The sequence below is a fragment of the Galendromus occidentalis genome, unplaced genomic scaffold, assembly GCF_000255335.2.
Source record: "Galendromus occidentalis unplaced genomic scaffold, Mocc_1.1 scf7180000077488, whole genome shotgun sequence".
Classification (NCBI taxonomy): domain Eukaryota; kingdom Metazoa; phylum Arthropoda; class Arachnida; order Mesostigmata; family Phytoseiidae; genus Galendromus; species Galendromus occidentalis.
Genome location: NW_003805476.1, coordinates 1,058,955 through 1,083,329, shown reverse-complemented (window position 1 = coordinate 1,083,329; position 24,375 = coordinate 1,058,955). Strand labels below are relative to the sequence as shown.

At 50.3% G+C, this 24,375-nt stretch overlaps 2 protein-coding genes across 2 annotated transcripts; one reads left to right on the top strand and one right to left on the bottom strand.

Moving 5' to 3' along the window:
* The first annotated feature begins 3,799 nt into the window (after positions 1–3,799).
* Positions 3,800–4,630, top strand: LOC100901174 (uncharacterized). The gene is made up of 3 exons (XM_003746068.2): positions 3,800–3,910; positions 3,984–4,071; positions 4,146–4,630. Exons 1-3 carry the CDS (start codon positions 3,808–3,810, stop codon positions 4,288–4,290), a joined length of 336 nt encoding a protein of 111 aa, XP_003746116.1. The 5' UTR covers positions 3,800–3,807; the 3' UTR covers positions 4,291–4,630.
* A 6,921-nt stretch (positions 4,631–11,551) lies between these two features.
* na (sodium leak channel non-selective protein na) lies at positions 11,552–23,419 on the bottom strand. The gene is made up of 26 exons (XM_029112283.1): positions 23,312–23,419; positions 22,446–22,643; positions 21,977–22,197; positions 21,199–21,721; positions 20,771–20,996; positions 20,502–20,665; positions 19,927–20,256; positions 19,614–19,744; positions 19,181–19,366; positions 18,973–19,065; positions 18,387–18,476; positions 17,551–17,598; positions 16,654–16,825; positions 16,338–16,534; positions 15,933–16,221; positions 15,447–15,787; positions 15,139–15,326; positions 14,516–15,009; positions 14,236–14,384; positions 13,960–14,123; positions 13,549–13,750; positions 13,295–13,432; positions 12,942–13,055; positions 12,366–12,823; positions 11,953–12,264; positions 11,552–11,802 (listed from the first exon to the last, which is right to left on the bottom strand). The coding sequence occupies exons 1-26, from the start codon at positions 23,417–23,419 to the stop codon at positions 11,552–11,554; spliced, it is 5,787 nt and encodes a 1,928-aa protein (XP_028968116.1).
* Positions 23,420–24,375: the final 956 nt, after the last annotated feature.

Genomic DNA, 24,375 nt, shown 5'->3' with positions numbered 1-24,375 from the left:
CCCCTTCCGTGCACTTGCCTTCGCATACTTCTCATTTTTGTGATTCCGCAGAAAACTGAACGAAAGATGATGAGAACATCACGACAAGATATATTGGGGACGAGCGTTACTTGTTAACACGAGGATTCGAAACGTTGGAAAAGCAATCGACGCCGTTGAAGTGAGGAGCCGAAGATCGATGTATAATTAAGGCACTCGCGACTAGCTGACACGCGCACACACCTCGAGCGAGAATCAGAGTAGCCGAACATCAAGTCAATAGTCACTTTCGGGTACGTCCATCCGGCAGCTACGAAGTAATTCCTATGGAGATTCGCTCTTCTCAATTCTCCCGATATTTTCCTACTCTTTCATTTCGAGGCTGTTTAGGGGCTTTTTCTAAATGGATTCTTTTTTCTCTTTCTCTTCCCGTTTTCTCCCCCTCAAGACCGAGTCAGACCGGACGGACGGGTGGACGTTTAATTTCTACATGATTCTCTTGTAGGCCGACAGACAACCGCAAAAAAAATACAACCGACACCTCTGATGAATTCGTAAACGTGACCGCCGGAATAGCCATTGAGAGGATTCCACCGAAGGAAGAGAATTATTCTTCTTTTCGCTTATCGTCTCGTGCTTTTTTTTTGCTTTCTGTGGCCGTTTGCAGACATTCAGTCAGTCAGCCAGTCGACCCCGTCATCGAGTCCGAATGCGCTGCCGCCGATTTGTGTCCGAAATTGAATACTGCGGCTTCGATTAGAAAATACTGCCAGAATTCACATGGCGTATTCTCGCGTCGGCATGATTCTAACACGCAGAGGGTTTGTGAACCCGCCGGATCCAATAAACGTTCCGTGACATCTCCGTTCGCAGCATGTACGGAATACAGTGCGCCAGAAACCCGAACCCTGGAAGGAAGTATGAGAAGTCGGCGGTGAGAATATCAGGAGAGTGTTTCCTTCCGGTGGGCAATATGATCTCTGCGGTTCGGAGACACTTCTCCCCGAGGTTGTCTCGAGGAACCTGTGCACCGGAGACATTGTTCGCTGAAACAAGACGAACCGCCTTTCAGCCTTGCTGGAGAAAGAAGACGTGCTTGCGACGTGGATAACGTCCGTGAATGGATTCGAGAGAGCATTGATAACAGGCTGAACCGCATGAAGATGAGCCCCCGAATTCTCCCACACTTCCGCGTCTCGCGTCGCTGATTCTGGGTGCTCCCGTGAGAAAAAAACTCCGGCTCCTCCAAGCGTATGATCTCCGCAGCCGGGTAACGTCCGATTATCTCCTCCATCGGACTCATCCTCATTGCATCGGAGCGACAGAATTTCGCTCTCAACGAACAGCGACCGGAGCTGCATCGGTGAATGCTCAGATGGCTCTCGCTGGATTTCCTCTCCTCCACCTACCGAGGATACAGCGCGGCCAGTGGAGGCAGGGTAGTGGAAAGCGGTTTCCACAAATCATATGTTTTCGGTAGCGACTGCTTTTCGCAAAACATTCGGTCGAGGTGTGGACTTCGGCGTTGAGAAATTTCATGAGTCCATCAACAACTTTATGCCCGCATGGAAATTCGGCGAAGCCACAGTCGGCGAATATTTCCTCTCTCAGCGACGACATAACGACGACGTCGACGACGAACACCTCAGTCGCAACAAATTCACTATAACAAGAAAGCGAGGAGAAAAATGCGGGAGTGAGGCCATGATTCTCAACGACCGACTAGGATGATGTGGTCGTCTTATACAAAATGCGGATTGCGAATCTCTCCACATACATTTCACGCTCAATAAATCTGGGGTGTGCTTCTTGTTTTTAGCGACTGTTTCCGCCACGACTGTATGGGGGCTGTGCTCACCTGAGCTTGAATTTGTTTACCCACGGACCACGGAAACTCCCCCCTCGGAACGAGCTGCAACATGTTTACAAGTTTTGATTGGCCTAATAAGGAATCACTTCTCGGTTATTGCGGAGAATCAGAACGACTTGGACTGTGGTGTGACTTTGCAAAGGGGAACGATTCTCGCTCGATCCGTCGGAGGCGAGGCTACAATGTTTCATGATCCTGAATACGCTTCGATTCAGCTCAGACCGCCGAATATTTCTGAGAAAAACCGAAGAGAGCGCGAACATTTCCGACGAGCATTTGATCTGAGCTGAACTGATCACCTCGGCAATATCCATCGATTCCGCTGAATTGTGCACGAATGAAGCTCGATACGGACTCGGGGAGTCTGCGATTGGCTGCGTGCCTCACGTTTTGACACACTTCTGCGGGACATTCATTCTATGTGGACATTATGAGATTCGATACTGTGGCTCAGCATTGCTCTGTTTCGGGGATCCATCGCGATTCCTATTTAATATGCATCACTGTGTATCCATTTCCTCCGCGCGTCGATTGTTGTACGGAGTAGAGATCTGTCCCGATATTGGCAGACGGGAGCAAGTTGTCGAATCTCCTCACTTCGAAATCCGATCACTCCCGACCGAAACAGAGAGGCTCCAGAATGCTCTTGCTAGTTCAATTATTTCCGATGTCCAGCTTTCGACGTTGGCGGCGGAGTTTCCATTCATGGTTATGGGTCCATCGTTTCAAAACAGCTCTGAGCAAAAAGGTCAACCTGCTGTGTCAGTCGTCATCTCGTTCTGACTCTCCTCTCGGAGGCTTGAGTACAATAATCAATTTAGACCGCCAGTCTCAACGTGCATTTCTGCCTGAGTTTTTGCTGTCGCGACCCAGACGGGAATCTCTCCAAGTTTCCTGACTGCTGCCGTAGCCCCGCTATAAGTCTGAGATTGTCAGACACGTCATAGATCGGTGAAGAATGCTCTGAAATCTCTCTCACCGATTATGGACTCGAAGTCGAACTATTCCCGAGCATACTGACTGCCATGTGCTTGCCGCGGGAGTCTGTGCTTTACTTTGAGCCTCGGTTGCTTCAGCATCACTGGCGAAGCCGTTGTTGACACCGAAAACTTTTCAACGCTTTAATTTGCTCTGAAATCTGCTCGCTTGGCCGAATCCTACGGAAGCCAAAGTCTCCGACGTCAAGTCTCCGGTGTCGCATATCGAAGGTAGACGCAGCCCATGCAATCCCTGCCGAGATTCCCCTGTCTCGATGAAACAGCCGAAGATCAGGGTCTGAGAGCTCCTGAGCTTTTTTCCGAGTCATTTCTCTCAGACAAATTGGTTCGTACTACGGTTTTGCGAGTCAGACAGATATCGATAAAGCTCGGAGCTAAGTGCCTCTTGTCCTGGCGGATATTGATTTCGTCAGACAAGATCTCTCGACAGTTTCTATTCTCAGCGCGTTCGCTTGCAGATGGCTCTCGCGCGCTGGAACTCCCGGGCAATCCGAGAAACGTTCGCCTCCGCATCTTCTCAATTTTCCGATCAACAACACTCGCACTCGATACAAGTTCCTCGAAACTTGCGCCAACGGAACCCGGGCCCGAATCCCGCCTGAAGGTCTCGCAGTTCAACACTAGCCCATCAAGGAGAAACGAGGAAACTCGATGCTTCGTGAAGAACGGATTGACTTCTAATTGAGACGTTTCTCACAAAATCCTAATTAGCTTTTTTCGAAGAACACCCGCACTGCGGGATCACCACGAAATGATGGCGACAACAGAACCCTCTCCCGCCTCTATGAGCCCCGCGTGCTCGACCCCACTTTCACTTCGGGCCTTACCCGGGAACGATGCGACATACAGCCAAGGTAACAAGCCCTCGTAACTGACATTTGTTCCCACTCGAGGAACCCACCGCTTCCAAAGTCTCAAAGGCGTCCCTCGTGATTCCAGATGTCGCTCCGAAGTCAGGATATGGTTCACTGTTTCCTGCAACTGTCTTTAGTTCTCTTCCTGATCTGTTTCTATCGAACAGATGCTATCAACTGGTCGTACACCTACGACGGGGACGATCAACGTGAGTTTCCGTCGTGCAGCTAGTGATTTCCGTGAGCTCCGGGCAGCCTTTCATGAATCCCCCGACTTTTCAGCCGTTTGGAGTCCCGTCAGACGGAGCCCCCCAGCCAGGGACATCGACATGCGCACGTGGAGCGGGCTCAGGAATTATTGGGGCAAAAGGTGAGTGTATCGAAGCGAGCCTGGCTCAGGTTGAGATTTCAGGAAATTAATGTGAGGGATTGATCTCGATCCAGATCCTCTGCGATGGCCGTTGTCCCGGTCCCTGTCAGTCGCTGGCGGAGTCTCACCGATTGGTGGCCCTTCAGCTCGAATGAGGCCATGGAGAGGAGCAGGAAGCAAACTGACAACTGGAATTCACTCAAAGGATATTGGGGTTAGGCTGATTGTCAGATACTCGAGCCGTTCGACCCCCCGGAACGTACGAAAGGGACCAGTTCAAGCTGGTTCAGCATGCTACGACTCTGTACACCATGGAAGGAGCATGCTCATCCGTGTGTAGCTGATTCATTGACAATTCACATTGTCATGGAACCTAATAGTTCATTTCACCGCGTCAGTTCCCATGGCATCGGATTCTTTCGAAGTGAGGAGGGGAACACGAATAATAATCGATCATCGAGTCACTCCCCTCAGTTTGTTTCTTGTCCCGCGTGAGGAGGATTCCATCGCTGGATATGATCACATAACTCTCAAGTCGATCTCGGATGTAAGTGAGGAATGTCTCTGAATAAAGGTCTCTACTCTTCTGGTTGCTACGGGCCGTGATGTGTCGTCGCCTTTCGTTGTGTAGGGCATTCGTAGTCAAGTTGAACGATTTCGCGGCCATCGACGGCGCAATAGTAGAGCATGTCCCGCGTCTCCGTTCGCCGCGCCGTTCATTTTATGTTTGTTTTTCCGTAAAGGTTTCGTTCGGGGAATAAATCTCGGAGATTGTTCGCCGCCCGATGCCCGAGAACAGTTGAATGAAGTAGAAAAGAAGCTCACTGAGTGGACGGTGCGGCGCCGCTCATTCCGGTAAGGTCTCAGAATAGGACAAGGTGTCTGTCTTTGATTTTTGTGAGTAGACACAAGCACGCAGGCGATATGACTGCTGGGCATAAAAACCGTTTCCCATCTTCGAGAGCATTCTACCGAAAGGCCTGAAACGACAGAGGACTCGGCGACCGAGTCGACAGTGGGCAAGAAATGGAACAAAACTCCTCAGAGAAAGACCCAACGAACGGAACACGACAGTAGGGTGCTTGATCAAAAGCAATGGGGCGTCTGGAAGTCCCTCTCTCTCTCGGCTTCTCTCGCTAGACTTGCCTCTTGCTCTATGGTGACGGCAGCGGCGGTCTCTCGTGCACACTCATGCACACGATTGATGTTCTGTGCGATAGTGTCTCTTGTGCAAAAATCGTCCCGGACATCTACTCTGCATTTGTCCCCGCTGTAGGCCACCGGAAGGACAGTCGAACGACCTCACCGGAGATACGCCGGTTATCGCGCGGTCTTGCTTATGAACGATGAGATCGCATTTGTATCACTGAATGAAGAGAGTTCTTGCGTCGGTGATCGAGTGCGCTGAGTACCGAAAACGACGTCCGACCGAGGAGAACTTTTCGATTGCTCATACACAGGCTCCTGGAATTTTTAGTACGCTTCGTGAGTCCTCCGAGGAGCCAAGTCAGGCTTCGTGGATCGCGTGAGCGAACGAACGAAGCTTTTTTCCGACTTGCTGCTGCTCCAATATCTCATCTCTGATCCCGATTTCCACTTAAGCTTGATATTCTAGAAGAACCTTGATTCAATCGCTAATGAGGATCATGGGCTCAATCTCCCCTGTTCCGTACGTTCGCTAAGACTTGGCGGTCGCGAAGCTCGAGTGACTCTCCCTGGTGAGAGTGCGATTTTTCTTCAGTGGAAGGCTTAGCGTCCAAACTATTCCAAAACGAAATTCAAAACCCCCTTCGAAGGATCGACTTACTGGTCGATACCTACCCGCGATCCTCTCCCACTTCAACCCCCATGAGCATATCGATGCTCATCATCGACACCGAAAATATTCACAGAGCACCGAGTTTGAGCCGCGAAACGTCCGCCGGGCCGCATAAAAATAGAACCTGGAGTGGGATGGGTTTCTAGGAGTCTCCAACCCACTCCGGCCGGGAATGACGTAAGTGGACAATTCGTATCGGTCTCATGTGACGTCGATCCCGAGTACGGAGAGCCTCTTGTGCCTTCTCTTCACCTCTCCCGTCAGCGCTGAATACTTGCATCGTCTCGAGGTGATCTACCTCCACCTGAGGCGAGCTTCAGGGGGAACTCAGAATAACGTCCTTGTTTGGATGAAAAGGACCCTCGATGGCGTTCCCGACGAGACGGAATGAAATGTCGGGGCTCCTCGATATTGAGCCGATTGCATCAGGCCGTCGGGAGCCGGTGCAATCTTCACCCGCCGCCGCGAATGTTTACCTCCAATAAGTCGCTATCGCAAGCGAATTTAAGAGATTCCCTTGGATTTTCCTAGAACGTTTGCTTCGCTTTTCCGGCAACGGATTTCTTCTCGTGTGACCAAGATTCGTTGTCGTTTAACATATGGGGTGTGGTAGAGCAATTGTGAACGCACCCCGAGCTTGCTTCCTTTCTCTTGGAAACGACCGACCAGATGACTGAACGACTTCTTCAAACCTCTGCGGCCGGACGGTCATTCATCATGCACGGATACAATAACACCTTCCACGCTGAGCTACATGAGAACTCCGCATCCGTGAAAATGCCACTTTCTGAAAGAGTGGAAACCCTTTACATGCGGGCGTGGAACGAAAGCGACCGATTCTGTGGGAAAGGTACAAATTAACGCAGTTGAACGGAGCTTCTTTCTCTCACTCAGCGACGGTGCTCTCGTGCAGGTGAATCACATAAACAGTGCCTGAAAACTACATCGGGCATGCATTCATCCCGAGCCTACACGAATCCGCGCGAGAAATTAGAGACTCGGAATAGGAGGAAGATCCGCAATGGGTATCCTTCCACTCCGTCTCCACAAGGCCCTTCTGCGCCGCGCCGACCTGCGACATCGCCCGAACACCAACTGTCTTGCATCGGCCGTGAAACACCGGCGTCGGGAAGTATTCCGCAACAAGAATCGATGTCCAGCAGCATACGTGAACGATTTCCGCCTCGGAGCTTTATTTGCACGACCGAGAGAGTCCGCTTGCGCCGCATTTCCGCATCGGCTTTTCATTGCCGAGTCCTTTGGCTTCTTTGCGAGTTCCGATAATACATATTTCGCGAATATATTGCTCGCGAAGATACCAACGCGGGCTGTCTGTGAAACGGGTTGGATTTGGGAAATTCGACGGAGCGACTAAGATTCTGAGCCACATAGATTCGAGGATCGCTTTTCGGCTGAGCCGGAATCGATGGGTGTAGCTTCGACTAGCGCGAGTTTGTCTATTCTCTAAGTAGACATGTCGACCCGCGAGTGGGCTCGTTGTCCGTTGAAGCGGTGGTGTTCAGAGAAGTCTCCGATAGATTAACTCTTTCGTTGGATACCCTCTCACCTCGAGCACATCATTCTTCCACAAGCTCCGAGCGCAGATGTTCTATGCGGAGCGTTGCAAACGATGACCGATCCGGGTCTATTTTTCGTGGTAATTTCCGCAGAGAAAGAGCTCTTCATCGAAATTTCATGAGCGTCATCGCTCTTTGATTCCACCGTCAACCTCCAGGACGGGTCGCGTCAGGCCCGCGACACAGAGTCAACTCTTATAAAGTTAACTACCGCGCGCGCGGCTGTCAGAAGCGCCTTGATCCACGAGAGCGGACAGCAAGCTGTTCTTCTATATTTATCTGAATCTGACCCTCTATTCGAAAGAGGATTGTTGACAAATATCGTCCGAGCCCACCGAGTGTGAAGTAACTCCAGCAGGGATCTTTCCGCGCCGGATGCTCTCTGGGAGTGCGAACCGCGCCAACTGTGTCGCTGACTGCGACGGAGCTTGCCGCTCGATCGACTGCATCTTCCGATCTCGTCTGAGCGTTCCACTACGATTCCGGGAGTTCGTCGCTTCCCTACCGAGATTCAGCCACGTATTCTGAGATGACGAGAGACCCTTCTCGTCTCGGGAGGAAAAATCAAGTTTCCATCCCCGCTGGAGGAAATGCGCGCTCTCGTCATTTCCGGACGGTCACCGGAATCCATGAGAATCTGCATCAATGTCTCTCCGGATCGGGCTTCGAAGTCGTAGGGCCCGAGCGAGTTCCTCTAGAAGTGGGACAGAGAACGTATAAGCTCCGCGACAGGCAAGAGTCTCCGGCAGGGGAATCGATTGTTAGTTCCTCCCGCTGTCCTTCGAAGCCTAAACTACAATACATATATTCTCGGCTCCGGGAGATTCGACCCCGGGAGATTCTCAGCGAGTGCTCGGAAGTCCGCAATAATTCGTGAAAACCCCCTCCTATTTCCCTTTTGTTTGTTCCCTGGTCAGGGATCTCGCTTCGATCAATTCTCGACAAGGTAGTTTCCATTGAATCGTGAGTGGGCTCGATTTCAGATTTAAAGGTTGAGCAGTCCATCGTGACCAGAATGAGATCGCTCGTTAAATGAACGGTGCCTCCTCCATCGACATCAATGACACGGTGGTGGCTAGATTGATCGATGACTCCAGCTGTCGTTCTCTGTTTCTCGTAACCCTTCCATTCGGAGCCTTCTGTTTCGTCTGTTTTCTCTTTGTCTGAATAGGTGCGGCGTCTCGAGAGCCCCCTGAGCGCCTATGGATCATACGAAGGTGACGCAGTTTCCGCGCGCGCTCTCCTATTAAGGTATCAAATGTGTTATTCAGAGAGCCGCGAGGGAAACGCACATCCATCATTCCACAACAAATTCCACCTGATGAATCGGGACGTTCTCCCCTCCCGGGGAAGGCTGCTTCCGAAAAATCTCCATACGAGCTTACGAATTTCACTAGACCGCTTTCAGACGACTGCATGGGGAACGAGGATAGATCAGACATCAGGAGCGAGTTGTTGTCAAGCACTTCAGCAATTAAATACGTCAATCTGTATTCGGAGAGGAAGCGGCTCGTAAAGTCTTGCGCGCTTGTCTAGCCACTTATTTGTCCGAATGTTCAGAGGTCTGTGCGTCTTCTCTTCGACCCTCGGATTGCTTTAGTGGCACGCTTGTTCGCCTATAGTCTCGAGGGACCCATTCACTAGAGCTTCTCCAAGCTCGCACAGTTGACGCTTACCGTCCCCTGAAGGGTTCAGCTGCGGCTCGGGCACTCAGATTAGTAGCTCCACTCATCGGGAGTTTCCGCATCCTGACGACGACCTCGCCGACGACGTTGGACTCAAGCCTCGGGGGAAAAGGGATTGAAATCCGATCAAGAGAAGGTCGCATGAATTTACCACGGTACAGGTATTCTGATCGCCGCGGACGGAAGACAATCAGGAACGGGTCCCCATTCAGTCAGGTACAGCATTTTATTTATCAAGGTCGCCAAAAGATTCTTTCTCCCAATACGACGCATCGTTCAGCAGTCGCATGACTTGCTGCCAGCAAACTTTGGGTTTCTGTCTGTTGTCATCGCATTCTATACAAGGCTATGCATCTATTCTCTAAATTCACTTCAGCTAAGCACAGCGGGTTTCCTCCACGCGGAACATACCCTTGCAACCTCTAACGAGTGTTGGCATCGGAATCCGGTGTTTTCTTCTCTTTCTCTCTCGCGTCACTGACGAAAGAGACTCGATCGTCCTTCCTTTCCTCTCTAAATTCAATGGCCGAAACTTCAACAGCACAGTTGAAATCAAGCTCAGCGAAAACCTGTGAACTCTCGCTTCGTTTCAACTCAACGCTCAATAGAGGGAGGGTCAGGATCTCAAACGTCCTAGCTCTAGTGGATGGAAAACTGATTTATAACTGCTGTCCGAGATGATGAATCGTAATGACCTCAGAATAAAAAGGCTGAACGTTCTTGACTTCAGGCTCGGGACGTCTCGTCTCGAAATCCGAAAATGGACGAAAGAATTAACGATTGCACTCATCGGCACCCATGATACGAGGGGCTTTGAATCTCATCGATTGGCTTCGATCGAGGTGTAACCGTGACTTATGCGAAGAAGATCCTCGTACCTTGGTTGCCAGTGACGCTTCTAGGCTATAATAATTGCATAAAGCAAAAACGCTAGCGGTTTCCTACCATTCAATAATGGGCTGTCAGCCCAAAATGCGTTAGACGTGGAACACCGTAATAATATAATTGTTGTGACCCATGCGTCTCTTCGCGCAATAAATATCAGATAAGGACGAATTCGTCGACGGAGGCCTAGGGGAAAATGGCGGGAAAGATAAGCTATACTTCCGATATACATAGTACAGAGTCATGCCTAGGTTGAAGAACTGCGTTCTCAAGTGCTTAGATGAGTCTTTGATGGATTCAACGTTCGTTCCTTGGGTACCATGACATTGGCTCGATAACTTCGGTGACTCAAAACGAGTACGGCTCCTTTGATTGGATGCACTGAGGTAGATAGTTGAGTGTCAAAGTAAATGGGTGAAACCGATCCGTGACAATTGTCCTGACGCTTCGTTATGTCTCCTTCTAAATTTTCGCCTCCAGAGCTCCGGAGACGTTTCGGCGACTTTTTCGAATCATCTCCGGGGGGGGGAGGGAGCTGTCTTCAGCTCTTTCCCGAGGCATGCGTTACCTCCTCGATTCCATCTCCTTTCGAATAATCATCCGTCAATATATCGTTAGAAAGTGGTTCAGCATGGGGCCGGCATCCGATGTTTGTCGATTGACCGGCCAAATAATTAGTCATCATCATAACACTCCTCATAGTTCTGCCATTCGACACCGCGGGTCGAAGACAATTCTAGATCACAGAGGGCCTGGCGGACGAAAGTGTGAACAGCCGACCTGGCCCGCGTCGTAAATTGATAATTCGTTGTTACGATAAATTTCCTGAATGAGTTCACAATTAACCCTCCGGGCATCCTTCGACTCATCCACTCACCCTTCACTTTCAATTGTTATAGATCCATGTTTCCGTCAACTTCATCAAAATAGGCTCAACCGGGAAGCCCTCGTTAGCAGTCCTCTCTCCAAAACTAAATCGCTGCTAGAACCTAGCTTCTTCCTTAACTTTACACGTGCGCTGTTCCACACGGATCCGCAGGACAGCTTCCCCTTCCTTCCGTCGTCTTCTCCAAAACCGAATCAAGACGAGTTTGGAAGACTTCTCGAATCCTTGGCGGACTCGACCCTATGTCCAGTTCCCGGAATCCAGATACACCGAAAATCCTGCGGTCTCATCTTGTTTAGCGCATAATCCATCCCGCGGCGCTACCGCCACCGCCATGAATACTATTATGTTTCTTCTCTGCATTATTCTTACGCTCCTCAGTCGCCTCGGCAGAATGTTACAAAGGCAGTTTTGATTATTTGTAGCTGCTTCGAAGATGAGAAGATTTTTTTCTTTGTAGCATGCCTTCGCTCTTTGTACAGGATGAAAGATTGCCCAACACTTTCGAAATTCCTTCGAGACGAGGTGACGACCACGACATCGTTCAGAACACCGTTGATGAACAACGATGGTAACAACGACGACGCCGTCGATAATGATCACTGTGGGGACAACAACAGATAGTCATTTAGAAGTCGTCTTCCGAATCCGAGTCGGCGGTGGGGTCGTTTTGTAGGAGGACGTTCCACCATTCATGGACCTCTCCCACAACTGCCTTGAGGTACTTGACCCCTCCGCCGGGCTCTCGCGAATGATGTCCCGGATCTTCGTCCAGGGAACCTTGATAGTGTTGCAGCAAAAGAGGATATTCTCCATCTGTTCCAGGGGTCGTCGCCAGTTCGCTGCTCTCGCTAACTTCCGGCAACCCTTTACCGATCGCTGAGGGGGAATTAATCCGGTATAAGAAGGGTATTTCTCATCGAGAGAAGCGGCCATAATTGCCACGTTGTAACCGTCTGACGTTGAGAACCCAAGACTCCAAAAATGATTGCATGTAGGTACTAATGCTTTTTTTTTCGCAAAGCTCACCCGAACTCCATTTTTTGAGAGTAGTGTATGACCTCTCCTTGTCCCTCTGGTCTTTCTCTGCCGGACTCAGTTGTTTGTCGGGTCCTGATGAGGTCAGAGATTTTCTGCCGCCGATAGGCACTCCGCCAGCTGACGTGATGCTGTCAGACCTGATTCCAAGTTTCTTCTTGCCTTGCTTACTCGCTGCCTCCTGGCTAAGCTCCTGAGTGCCTCTACTCGCTGCTGAGGGCTGTTCTGATCCGCTAGTTGAGCCATCCTTGCCCTCCTGTTGAAGCTGACTCCCTGCGACTGATGTGCCCGCCGCCGTTGCTTCTGGAAGGCAATTAGTCTTATCAGCTTGCGACGGGTGCAAAACGAGCCTATCTCGGGAAACCCGCTCTTCCTCCTCGTCTTCCTTCCTTCCTCCCCAGTACCTTCGGTCGGCGTGGGCGACATTGCTGTGGTTTTAGGCGGAATGGCGGTGACCGATGGCGACATTGCATGTTGATCTTGAGAGGACAGGCCAGCCACTTGGATAGTTGTTGTGGTGGTCGCGCTGACAGTTGCTGCGGGGGTTTCTTCTGTCGGTCCGAAAACTGGCGGACCGTCGGAATCGCCCTCCGCGCCTTGGGTGGACCCCGAGTCGTCGAGCCCCTCCCCCGAGTCGTCTTTGTCTTCTTCGTCTTCTTTCTCTTCCGTGAGAGTTTCCCCTCCCACGTGATGCGGTTCGTGACTCGGCGAGTGAGGCGGATGGCCTGACAGACCCAGGGGCATACCACCAGGGGTAGTCAGAGTGGCCAAAAGAGGTTCATTGGTTACCCGAAGACTGTGGAGCAGATTCACCTCTTGCTTCGCGTGCTTGATACGCCGAAGGCATTTGTCTAACCACTCTCTGAAATGGACGTGACGCTCGATGACGGACGCGATGAAAATGTAAAAGCCGTCACTTCGTCATGGATCCGCGGAATATCCTGCTGGGCCATCCAGCGCATCTAGTCGTGTTAACTCACCTAATCGTTTGTTTAGCGACCTCTTCTTCAATGAGGTATTCTAATTCCTCGCGTGCCAGCAGCTCCTCCAGTTGAAGCGATTTCCTAATGTCTACAGATCTGTACGATAACATGCTGTGGAAAAGAAAGACCTATCACGAGACTGTTCACTCTGCGATAGGGGCCGATCCAGGAGTACTCCAAGGAGAGCGGTCAATGCATCGAGGGAGAGGCGGATCGTCTGGGTCCTGCTATAACATTGGGACTATGGGAAGTTGGAAGTCTCGAGGGGGAGGGAGGGATCGCCCGACAGCCCCCTCCCTTCTGGATCCGTCGCTGAGGACAGTTTTCCCTGAATATGCCCCCTCACTCACTTCAGTACATCGTGGAACGTGACATCTTCACCGTTGTGCAGGCGTTCCATTTCGTAACACATGTGTTTGTATAACAATCGATCTTTCTGAGGGTCTACCTCCAGACGACCCGTTAACAATCCCAGTACGAATTTCACTCTGAAAAACCAAGGAATGATGTCCCAGAACGGGAAATAATAATACACTGCATCCGATGAGGAGTAGCGCACCTCTGTATCACCAGCGGAAAACTCTCCACCCTCATTTAGTCTTACCGTCTTATAGGTATTAGGCCTCTTTGTTGTACGTCAACAATATTCCAGGTAGATTGGTAGATTCTGATATCGGCATAAGAGAGAAGAGCATCTTCTTCGTTCGAATAAAACAAGGAGAAATTCTCCATGATAATAGCGACCAGGAGGTTCAACACAATATAAGTGATCATGACGTAAAATGAACAAAAGAATATCAGAGCACCTGCGAAGAGAGCGAAGAACAGCGATCAGTCCGAATTTTTTCATGGATGTCGTTGATCACGCAGGATTTCGATACTTTGACAATTCGCGTGCGGAAGTCTCGGAAAATTATGACGTTCCCGTTCGGCGGAGGAAAGTCTTGAGAGGGAGCTATTCGGAGTTCGGATCTTCCGACTGAGCTCAGACTTCCTCGAAAAGTCTTTTTCTCACCTAAAAATGAACCACAGTCTGTTTCCCAGTAGTTTTCCCCGACCGTGCAATATGGTGGGGATACCATGGCGTCGTGCATGATTTTGTTCCAATCTTCCCCAGTGACGATTCGGAACAGCAGGGCCATACCAGATGGAGCCGTGCTGAACGACGCATGGCGATATCTGGGAACGAGAGAACTCCGACGTCAGACTTATGGCCGATCAAGACCTATCGGAATTTTCGTTCAGAGAGGGGAAGTTTCGGAAGGGCAAAGAAAACTCTGGTATAACTCACCGTCCTAAATGCTCTCCTTGTTTGACGTTCCCAAACAGGATCACGCCGGTGCAGGCGTAGAAGAATATCAACAAAAACATCCCCATAATAATGAAGAAACTCTTGTATACAGACACAACCACAGTTAACATAAGCATCCTAAGTGTGGCCTGCGAAGCAAAAATATAAGTTATGGATAAATTGCTTTTCAGCTCCTTCATGTTCCATTATGCCACATCTGTATACTACAGATAAGTCTTGTGGGACGCGACCGCGATGCATGCGTTTATGATCTACTCACGTGTTTTCCGGTTATAGTGAAAAATCTCAGAACCACTATAACGAAACCGATGGAGTTCGAGGTGACGTTCAAAAACCAGAAATGGAGCACCACCCAGGCGACTCCGAGACACGTAACGAGCATTTCGTATCGATTGCGCCCACTCTGCCAGTAGCCGCGCGGTGTGAAGGCGATGAGCTTCATCACCACTTCAATAGCGAATAAGATGGTCAAGCCGGCAGACGTTGTTGCTAGCAGCATATTCCACTCGTGTGTCGTCCACGATAAGCCAAGCAAGAGGCTATTGATTATTACGAGGGCAGCGAAGAGTCGTGAAAACCATTTCTGTTGTGTGATGTCGTAGATGAACGCTCGGAATCGATGATGGTCCGGTCTGGGGGGCAAATGTAGGGGCTGCGCAATTTTCAATCGTTTCTTGTGATCGCACCAACGCCGCTGGTCGACGGTCAGCAGCGCCGTGCCTTTGTTTTCACTGTAGTTGGCAATTACTACGCCTGTTGGAGGTAGAGATGAAGAACCTGGATGTTAGTCGGGTCGCATAGCCGCCGATGACGGCTGTCGAGGACTGGGTGGCCGACTCTCGAGGTACGCCACAAGAATCCATTTTGACCCCGGATACGCACCTACGAAAAGGGTGAGTCCGATCATACACCCAAGGAAGACGTAGAGGTGGATGAAGATGGAGTGGGCGGGACCCAGCCGATGAATTATGACGTCGCGGATGTCCAACCAGCCTTTGTATGACAGAACCTCGAATAATGCCAGCATTGCGTTGCCGATATTGTCGAAATGGAAACGCCGAGGGTTAGCCCTGCAACGAATCTTTCCTCAGACTCCTCGTCGAGAGTAGAATCAGATCATGTGCCTCGACGCAGACCTCGTCAAAAGGAGGCCGTTGGAGTCATGTGTACGTCCAAGGATATGCACTCACCAGATACGAGGCACCAAGAGTTTGGGCATGTTAGTGACATTTACAGTCTTGAGCTTCATTCTGGTAATAAACACGGATCGTTCGAAGACGCCATAGCAGTCTTCTCTACGCGTAATTGTTTGGTCATTACAGCGTGCGAGCCGTCCTCCAAACAGATGGACCCCATAGCAAGCGAACACGAAGATCAGCACTATAATCAAGATGGAGACAAGCAGGATCTCCTTGAAGCCGCGACATAGTTCGCAGACCACGCGCCGCATGTGCGGCACCAGCGTAAATATCCGAAGCGGGCGTACACATCGCAACAGAAGCAGAAGGTGCGCCGGTGAATGTGGCGGAACCTGCGAACGAAAACCCGTGAATTCGAGTTCACAGCAAGGGGCTCTCGGAGCACCCGGAGTCCACCGCTCGCGCGACGAAGGTCACGTTTTGCTCGACGCGATGGAATTCGTTCGGTTTCCAGGGGATTGATTCAAATTGCCTCACCTTCTCAGGCAGCCAGCATATGAAGATCAGGGACACGGTGTAGACGAAAACATCCATCACACCTGCGGCATCCCTGACCAAGGCTTTAGGAGTGAATAACAGCCCGTCGGCGAGCGTCTTGAGGAGCAGTTCGATGCTCATGCACACCACGAACACGTATTCGGCGATTTGGAGGCGTGGGGTATTCATGACACGCTGATACGGCGTCTCGAGCATCATCGAGATGCACGAGATTGTCGTCACCATGATCATCGCCCAGTCCAGGTAGGTAACCAATCCCAATAGATTACTGCGTGAGATTCAAACCTAAGCTTAGAAGAGCTCGGCGAGCCGCTCGTTTTGACATTCGATGACAAATCGGTAAACAAACTTTGATGGACGATCGCTTCTGAAAACGAAACTCACTGGACCGTTTTGTACTTGATCTTCCTCTCTTGACCGGTCACCGGATCTCTGAACCTTGGGTCGTAGCGTGCGTAGACGATTCGCTGACAGAGTTTCCGAAATTTGCTTTCTCGACCCACGATTAGCAGGGGAGTGTCAAAGTATGGATGGTTCTCGCGAAGATCCTCCTCGCGCTGGTTGCGCTTCATCTCGGCTTGCTGGAAAAGGAAAAATCTCAATCGAATCGGTTCAATCGCTTCCGATGATTGAGTGTCAGCACTCCGATCTCTGACCGACCGGGATACGTATCCCCGGAGAAGGGGCCCCCAGCACTCACTTGACGTTTTTGTTGCAGCATTTTGATATCGAAGTCGTGGAGCGATCGTCCCATCTCTCCTCCGTTCTCTTTCATGTGCTCGGAGTATACGGCTTGAGTTCCCCCCATCTTCCCACCCACCTTCACCGACCCGCCTCGAACGGAGCGCCTCATCGAACGCGATCGGGAAAACCTATTTCGATTTGCGAGAGATGGGAAGGAAAAAATAAGTTAATCGATCGGCCAGCTGAGTGGACTCCGGCGAAAATCGAAGCGTCCAAGCGAAACATTCCGCTCGATAAGCGCATTCTTTGGTGTTGAAGCGTTCAGCCATCCATGCCTCATTCGAATCGATGCGATAGGTGCGCGATAGCGAGCTTAACGTCGTCGTTGTTCGAGACGTTAACTACCTGTTGAGCACATGGACCAGATCGTCGAGCCGGATTTCTTCTTCTCCCATCCGCTCCCTCGACTCCTGGCTCCTAGTCTCCCACCCACATCCAGCTCGATGGAGAATCCCTTCCCGACGATCTATAGAAAATCATCGAATGGCCGGTTCACACATCAATTCGTCAGGTGGATCAAAGGACTGGCTGGCATCGAATCGTCGTCTAGAACCGAGAACTAAGTGACGGGTCGTTTCTGACACGGTGTGAGGATGAACTCAAAGTTGTTTGGAGGTTGGTGGCAAACTCATTACGGATGGATTCATGACCCGGAACTGGGTGAGTTCTCCGGGCCTCGAACGTTCGCCTCGCACGACTAAACAACATTGATGACGGCATTCCTACGAATATCAGAGGAGGTGCAGAAAACCGACAGGACACCACGAACGACATGGAGGACATACACGGCGACATCGAGAACATCTCTAATTATTGCTTGCGAAATCATAAGTAGTGTCGAAAAGATATTTACACCATGGGGGCGCCTGAGCTGGGACCCTGTTCTTCCCTGATAGCGTTGCTGCATTGCGTCAAATTGGATCTCTTAGTTCAATTATTTCTCCGGTTAATAAATCTGTCTAGCTTGCTCCGGAGACTTTGAATCTTCGATCAAGTATCCCAAAAGCGAGGGTTTCGCGACTAATGAGATTTGAGTCGCCTAAATTCCCTTGAATCAGGAGGGGTACACCCGACAGATCCAGAAGTCGTGGGAACCACGCGAAATTCAGCTCCTTCGGCGAGTCTTTCATCGACATTTCTTCCAATAGTCGAATCGAATCTGGATATGTTGTTGCCGGGAGATGTGCTCTCCCGGCAATATTTCTCCGACGATTGCGCGCATAGAGAATCATCATATTATTATCTAATATATATATATATTATATATATTGATATATATACATATATCGCTATATATCGTAACCTATAAACAATCGAGAAGCTTTGTAAGCATTAGTGAAGCAGAGATTGAAACAGGTGGGTCATAATGCTCATAAGGAATCACAACGAAATCCTCACAGTACTTGGTCAAACCAAAAAATTCTGCGCTACGAATCTAGGCGCTTAGCGGAGGCCGGAAATGGCGATGAAGCAATCGAAGAACCGAACGTTGAAAAGAGGAAACTTAGCGATAATCTGAAGTTTTACTATAAAATGAAGGTCAAGTTCCAAAAGCTCCGCGTTGGGAATGCTGAGAAGTCTTCATTAGCGGATAAATAGAAAGACAGAGACGGGGTCACGGAAGAGACGGTCTAATAGGAAAATTGGAGAGCGGGACACAGAGATGAGGAAGAAAATTGCATCGCTAACCTCCGGTCCAATCTCGTCTGCTGTTTTCCTCCGCAACTAGACTGAGGAGGAGGCTCCATAGCTTCTATGAGCCGCTGCTGGTTCGAGTCGCTGAAATTTTCGAGTCACTTGATCTTTGTTTGCTTCCAGGGTATCCAAGAAAATCGCACCGCCCTATGGGGTGGTTTCAATCTGAGATACCACCGCCCTATGGGGTGGTTTCAATCTGAGATTCCACCGAGGCGTGTCCGTGCCCGGGATTCCCTCTCGGAATTTCAGATTGATTCGTAGCTTCGTTCTGGTAATACGACACAAACAGACATTCTATGTTGCGAGGCTTGCCCGTGTCACATCAATTTCGAGAAATCAGAGTGCTCCACAAGTGAGTGCTCGAAACTACGCATCCGACGGTTTCTTCGTGCTACTGTGTACAGCTTCACTTCGATTGTGAGGTTGCAGTGCCACGAGATTCGTTCTTGTCGTGATACAAACTCCAATTTCCCTTCTCAATCGAGTTACCGTGAACACCAGAGGATTGAGATCTTGGCTTGCGTAAGGAATATTCGAGAGCTTTCCCCGCCCAGTGAAACGGGGAAGAATGACTTACATGATGATATTAGTTACCGTCACTCTTCTCAGAGTGGAAGCAGCTACTCGGACCTTGTTCGGTTGATTGAGGAGGTGAATGGGGGTCTTTTTTCTGCCGAACGAAAATCGGGTTAGTGTCAGGGGTAGTGATTCCGAAACTACACAGGATCTCTGGGGGTCCACGCGGAGATCGTATCTTCGAGGATAAATGAATTTTCGGCAATCACCTGTAGGTGACGATGTCGATTCCATTGATCTGATCATCCCCCAACTTTCTGAGCTCGGGACATTCGTCCTGGAGCTCCTCTGCGAATTGTTTCATAAAACTCTCCCGAACTTTCGGGACCCCAAACTCTGACGGCATCCGATGTAAGCGGGTCATTTGAGGACTGTCCGCGAATTTCTCGAACAACCTGAGGCGAGAGGAGAGAGAATCAATTATTGATCCGTATCGTGAACCCTGTACCATGACAAAAACCATCTCTGGAGCCGAGTAGCCTTCGAGGATCTTCCTTCGAATCGATGAGGGCGATTCCTTCCTTGCAGAACGGGAGAGAGTCGGCCGCCTCATAAGCAAGAACGGTTCGATCGAAGAAGAGAAGCCAAAGATTGAGGCCCCGAGTTCTCGATTTAGCTCTATTTGGGAGAGAATTAAATTACCTCAGTCGTATCGGCAGCCCCTCTGTGATGCCAGCGCTTTGCTCTCTGGCTTTCAGTTGTTTCAGTTTTTTTATATCTTCGTCTAACTCTAAGTTGTCCAGAATGACAGCAACGAATAGACTCAACACGATCTGCGGAAAGAGAGTCTCGATTACCGACAAGCAATTTCCGGGCACAGCTATTGTTACCGAATATTGAGGCGATATAATTCGAGGAGCAGGAAAGCCTCCCTCCATCGGAATAATTATTGTACGCATCACACATGCGTGATCGGGGAGGGAAAGGGAGGGGGACGGAGGCATCCGATACTCACGAGTGATACGAAAAGATGGTATGCACTGAAGTAGAATCCAACGATAAAAACCAATGGTGTGTTCCCTACCCGTAACATCGTCTCGTTCATCACCTCGACCCAGCCTTCTTGGGTGAGAATTTGGAACATGGACATGAAAGCCTCCGGAAAAGTTTCGAATTTGTGGAAGTTCAAGTTGCAGAACAATTGCATCGATAACGAACTCGTGATCAGCAACAAACACATAGTGAAGATGATCAGTGAACCGAGTTTTTTGCCCGGACCAAAGATCTTGTAGACGAAGTCTTCCAAAACAGGCGAGGCTTTAATCAGTCGAACGATTCGAAGAACCTGCAAGACGGATTATTTTAGCGGACCCTCATTCTTTAGAACTCAATATGGGATCAGAGCACCTCGCTGGCGACCTCATCAATCGGAGAATGGACGCTGTCAACTCCATCCAAAAGACTGATGAAAGTCGCCAACTCAAGACTAGTGAGCTTTCTTTCTAGATTTTCATTAGGTGGGATTCGTTCAACAGTACGCATTTGGAGAATGCGGCCGGGCTGATCCGGAAGGAACTCTTGTAGACTCACTTGAAAAAAAGTCAACTCGGACTTGAAGAATTGCGGAATAATGTGAATGGTCGTGCCGACCGCAAGCAAAAATTCTAGCTTATGCAAAGATCGTTTGATATATCCTTTGAAACCGAGACACCAAATCTTCATTAAAACTTCGAGGTCAAAGAAGAGTGTGAAACCTGGAAAGACAAGTAGTGAGCTCATGTTGACGGATGGATCCCAGCCTTCTCAGTGCATTTAGCGAATCATTACGGGATTCCAAGAAATCGATGGGATAGCCTTACCAATCTCCGAATAGTAATAGGTGGAAAAGAACTCCTCCCGAGGTCTGCCGTCGTGCACGAAGCACACCGAGGCAGCGACACAGGCATTGGCCAGATTGATTATCATCACGATAATCTGGAAGGCGGCCGAATGAATCAACCGCTGAAGGCATCTTGGCGCATGGCCCTTGCCCGCTCCTTCGTCGACAGTGACGAGCTTCCATCCGCTGTCATCCCCTCGCAGAACCTGAATTCCAAAAAGGAACAATTCGCTCAAAATCCGGGAAACGAACTCGCGACCGTCGACTCGATGGAAAAGCAAAGCTCCTCGATGAGATGCCAGTCTCGCAACACCTGCGAGCGCGGCAGCCTCTTGTTCGCCTGAAGACGCGGAACGAACTCCTCCCAAGCTCTTCGTGAAAAACTTGAACTACAAGCAGTAGACTTACTTGCACGGTGGTGTCCGTGTGGATTTGGACACGCTCACCCCACATCTGCTGGAACTGGACTCGAATCTCGTTGAATGTTTCCGTGATCACAGCAATGAAAACATTTTTTACGAGCCACGCGAGGAAGAAAATCATCGTGGTGAAGTAGAAAGTGGCTCTCCACGCCGGTAGCGAATCCACAGCTTGATACATGAGAAGAGCCCAACCTTCCGGTGAGGCTGCTTGGTACACTGTGAACACACTGAGAGCGAAGTTGTCAAATCCGGCGTAGCCCGAAATCTTCTTGGGCAGTTCCAGCTCCATGCAAACGAGGTCCGCTGGGCAGCTATAGCCCATATCGGGGTTGTTCGAACAGTAATGGTCGGGCATTGACAGGTCTTCAAGAGTCACGTTCTTGGGATCTGTGCCGTTGCGAACGCAGTGCGCCCCCATTTGACCAAAGAACTGTACCCCGAGAAGTCCGTAGAGAGACATGAAGAACAGGAAGAATAACGTCACGTTGTAGATTTGATGACTCGAACGTCTGTGGAAGGAAGTTCCGACATGAGATTGGATCTTGGGGATGCCCTGTCGCATCGCGGAGCCATTCAGGGTGCAATGAGATGGAACTTTTTCCCGCCTTAGGCATTGTCCTCTGCCTTAATCCTCGTGAGATACGCAACCCGCCAGATGTCGCCACTAGTCTTGTTTAGCTAAGCTTTTTGAGTATCCCCACGGAGCGTGCCTCCCAACCATCAAGACACGTTACTTCTTAATGTAAAAGCGCTCGCTCACTCACTTGCAGATTTGTTTAAGTCTCGCTTTCGGCATTGAAAACTTCAGAAAGACTCGTATGAAGCGGATCATTATTAGAGGTCTCGGCGCCCGAATGAATGGATACGATGATGATTTCTCGAGGAATGTCACCTCGAAGCACTGAAGCACTACGGAGGCCCAGAGACTGATAACCATCAATGCGTCGAATATACACCAGTAGTCCTTGAGGTACGCTAGCTCGTTCTGGAAGAAGGATTCGGATGGTCGATTCATTATGATGGGAGAGCTTATCATATTCTAATTAGGGTCCGATCTAGGTTGAACGAAGTCTCGCATCGCGGTTGGTGAGCTATGATCGGGAAATAGAGAGCTCGATGGCAAATCAGTCGCGACCTGTTCTCCTGTGAGACCCCGGGGCTGGAACCCGTACGGTTCAAGGCTCATTCGCTCATTCAGCAATCTAAGCGAGGAAGGAGTTATGAAGTTCTCACCTGCACATGGTTGTTGTACAAGCCTTTGATGCGAATTTTGGCAATGGCTTCGGAGGAGAAGAGGAGCGTTGCGAAAATATCGTAGCCGAACGTTATCCATAATAGTGATGGGAACATTTTGAATGTCTTCGTGGTATTCACGCTGACAGATATCAGGCACAAGAGAGCGCAAAGTCGTAAAATGCGCCGTACCCATGACTGTAAAATTGTAAGGAGAATTCTCTTACTCCGCGTCTCGGTTCCTTACTTCTACTCCCGCCGCCCGAGAGTTGGACGCCCCTGTTCCCCGCCACCGATTCGGCCCTTCGCTAAATAGGCCGATTGTTGTTCCCATTGATCGCGAAAAAATCTTTGCGCGCGGTCGAGTTCCGGAAACGCTCCGATTGCGGGAGGGCAACCTCGCCACGAGCTACAAGGTGAATGAAATCGAGTGTCGGAGGGGACCCGGGCCGAAAATGCCAAGAAACGGAAATGATTGTATCGTTTTTAGACGGCGCGTGCCCCGCGGGAACATCGAGCCGTCCTGCCCCATCACGGCAGACGTCATTTTAACGGCACGACCTCCCAAGTCGATGACGCTGCGTCGTGGTCGGGAGCTTGGTCTGGATGTCGACTCGACAACGGCCTCTTCGATTGCCCCATACCACAGATCAAAATCATTGCACTCCAAGCACAACAATCGGAGCAAAGGCGTCGGGAGCTCCCTCCTTGAGCAAGGACGATTCTCAGGGAAACAGGTGTCCTCTACTGTCTTCCCCGAACAGAGATGAACCCCGGCCGTGCGTAGACACTCTGATACAGGCTCCCTCGTTGTCAGAAGGAGCGACGACTCGGTCCGACTAATGATATCGAACTGTTCAACTCACCTTATTAACCCACTCGATGTCTGCTGATTCATTAAAGCTTTCGTCGGGTCCGTAGTCTGCCAGGATCGGCTCGGTGCCTCCTTTCACACTTTGTTTTCTGGCGAGCATTTTGGACGGTGTTTGTTCTTGTTGTTTTATTCCAGTGGTAGCGTAGTATCCTCCGAGGAAGCCAACACGCCTTCACCAACAAGCTCTACACTACAATTGACTATCGCCTAGAAGCTATGATCGTCTGGATCAAAAATTGTTATTCTCGTTCGTCGGGAATTTTGTTGTAGTTCAGGTGGGTTGTTGGTGCTTGGATGGCAATAAAGTTGCCCGCTCTGCGATGCTTGGACGGATGGCTTGTTTTAGGCTCGACAACCCGGGCAGCTTCTGAGTCAAGTGTCATAGTGCTTCTCCTGCAACGGACACAAATCGATTGCTCTGTCAACAGCTGCGACAGACGTCTTGCCGAGGTGCTCCCTCGGAATTTTAGCGCTGCCCCTGTTGCTCCTCCGGACGGGAGGAATTCCTTCGCCCGCCAGCCGAGATCAGCGAATCTCGACGCCCTCGACGACGACGACTCGGGCTCTCCGATACCGCATGGACAGAGCGCTGCATGCGAACGATCGCGTCGGACACGGCACAAACCTTTCGGAGCGGATGAGGGTGAAAAGCAGGCGACCGCTACAGCAGGTCTTCGAGCGGACGGCGAGTTTAATTCGGAGCCATCTTGCGCCTGAGCTCCTGGATAGTTCTCCTCCGTGGCTTCCAGGGAGTCCTAGAGGGCGCCTCTGTCCGTGTTCAGAGTCTCTTTCCCGCAACGCCCTTCCCTCATCCACGGACCGCCGGCCGATGAATAGCAAATGAGGGTGCAGTGCAACAGATGTCGTGACTCTCATTTTGGGTGGAGACTGAGGTGGCTATTTCGTGGGATTTAACGATGACACCTCGCTTTCGAGCCGCGACCATGAACACGACCGCTAATTCGTAGCGTGGCGCGATTAATCACACCTTCGGAAACGAGGCGAACGGAGACGTCTCCGTAGGGTAAACTCCGCGAGGCTTTCTCGTTTTTATTC

Bases quoted from the DNA above. Each gene is read 5' to 3' on its own strand.
- LOC100901174 (XM_003746068.2), top strand. From the start codon at position 3,808: ATGGTTCACTGTTTCCTGCAACTGTCTTTAGTTCTCTTCCTGATCTGT. The intron at 3,911-3,983 runs GTGAGTTTCCGT...CCGACTTTTCAG, and splicing joins CTACGACGGGGACGATCAAC to CCGTTTGGAGTCCCGTCAGA. The intron at 4,072-4,145 runs GTGAGTGTATCG...ATCTCGATCCAG, and splicing joins AGGAATTATTGGGGCAAAAG to ATCCTCTGCGATGGCCGTTG.
- na (XM_029112283.1), bottom strand. From the start codon at position 23,419: ATGCTCGCCAGAAAACAAAGTGTGAAAGGAGGCACCGAGCCGATCCTG. The intron at 20,257-20,501 runs GTGAGTCTACAA...TCCGTCTTGCAG, and splicing joins CCGAGTTGACTTTTTTTCAA to GTTCTTCGAATCGTTCGACT. The intron at 18,477-18,972 runs GTAAGTCATTCT...CGAAAATTTCAG, and splicing joins ACGGTAACTAATATCATCAT to CGACTCGAACCAGCAGCGGC.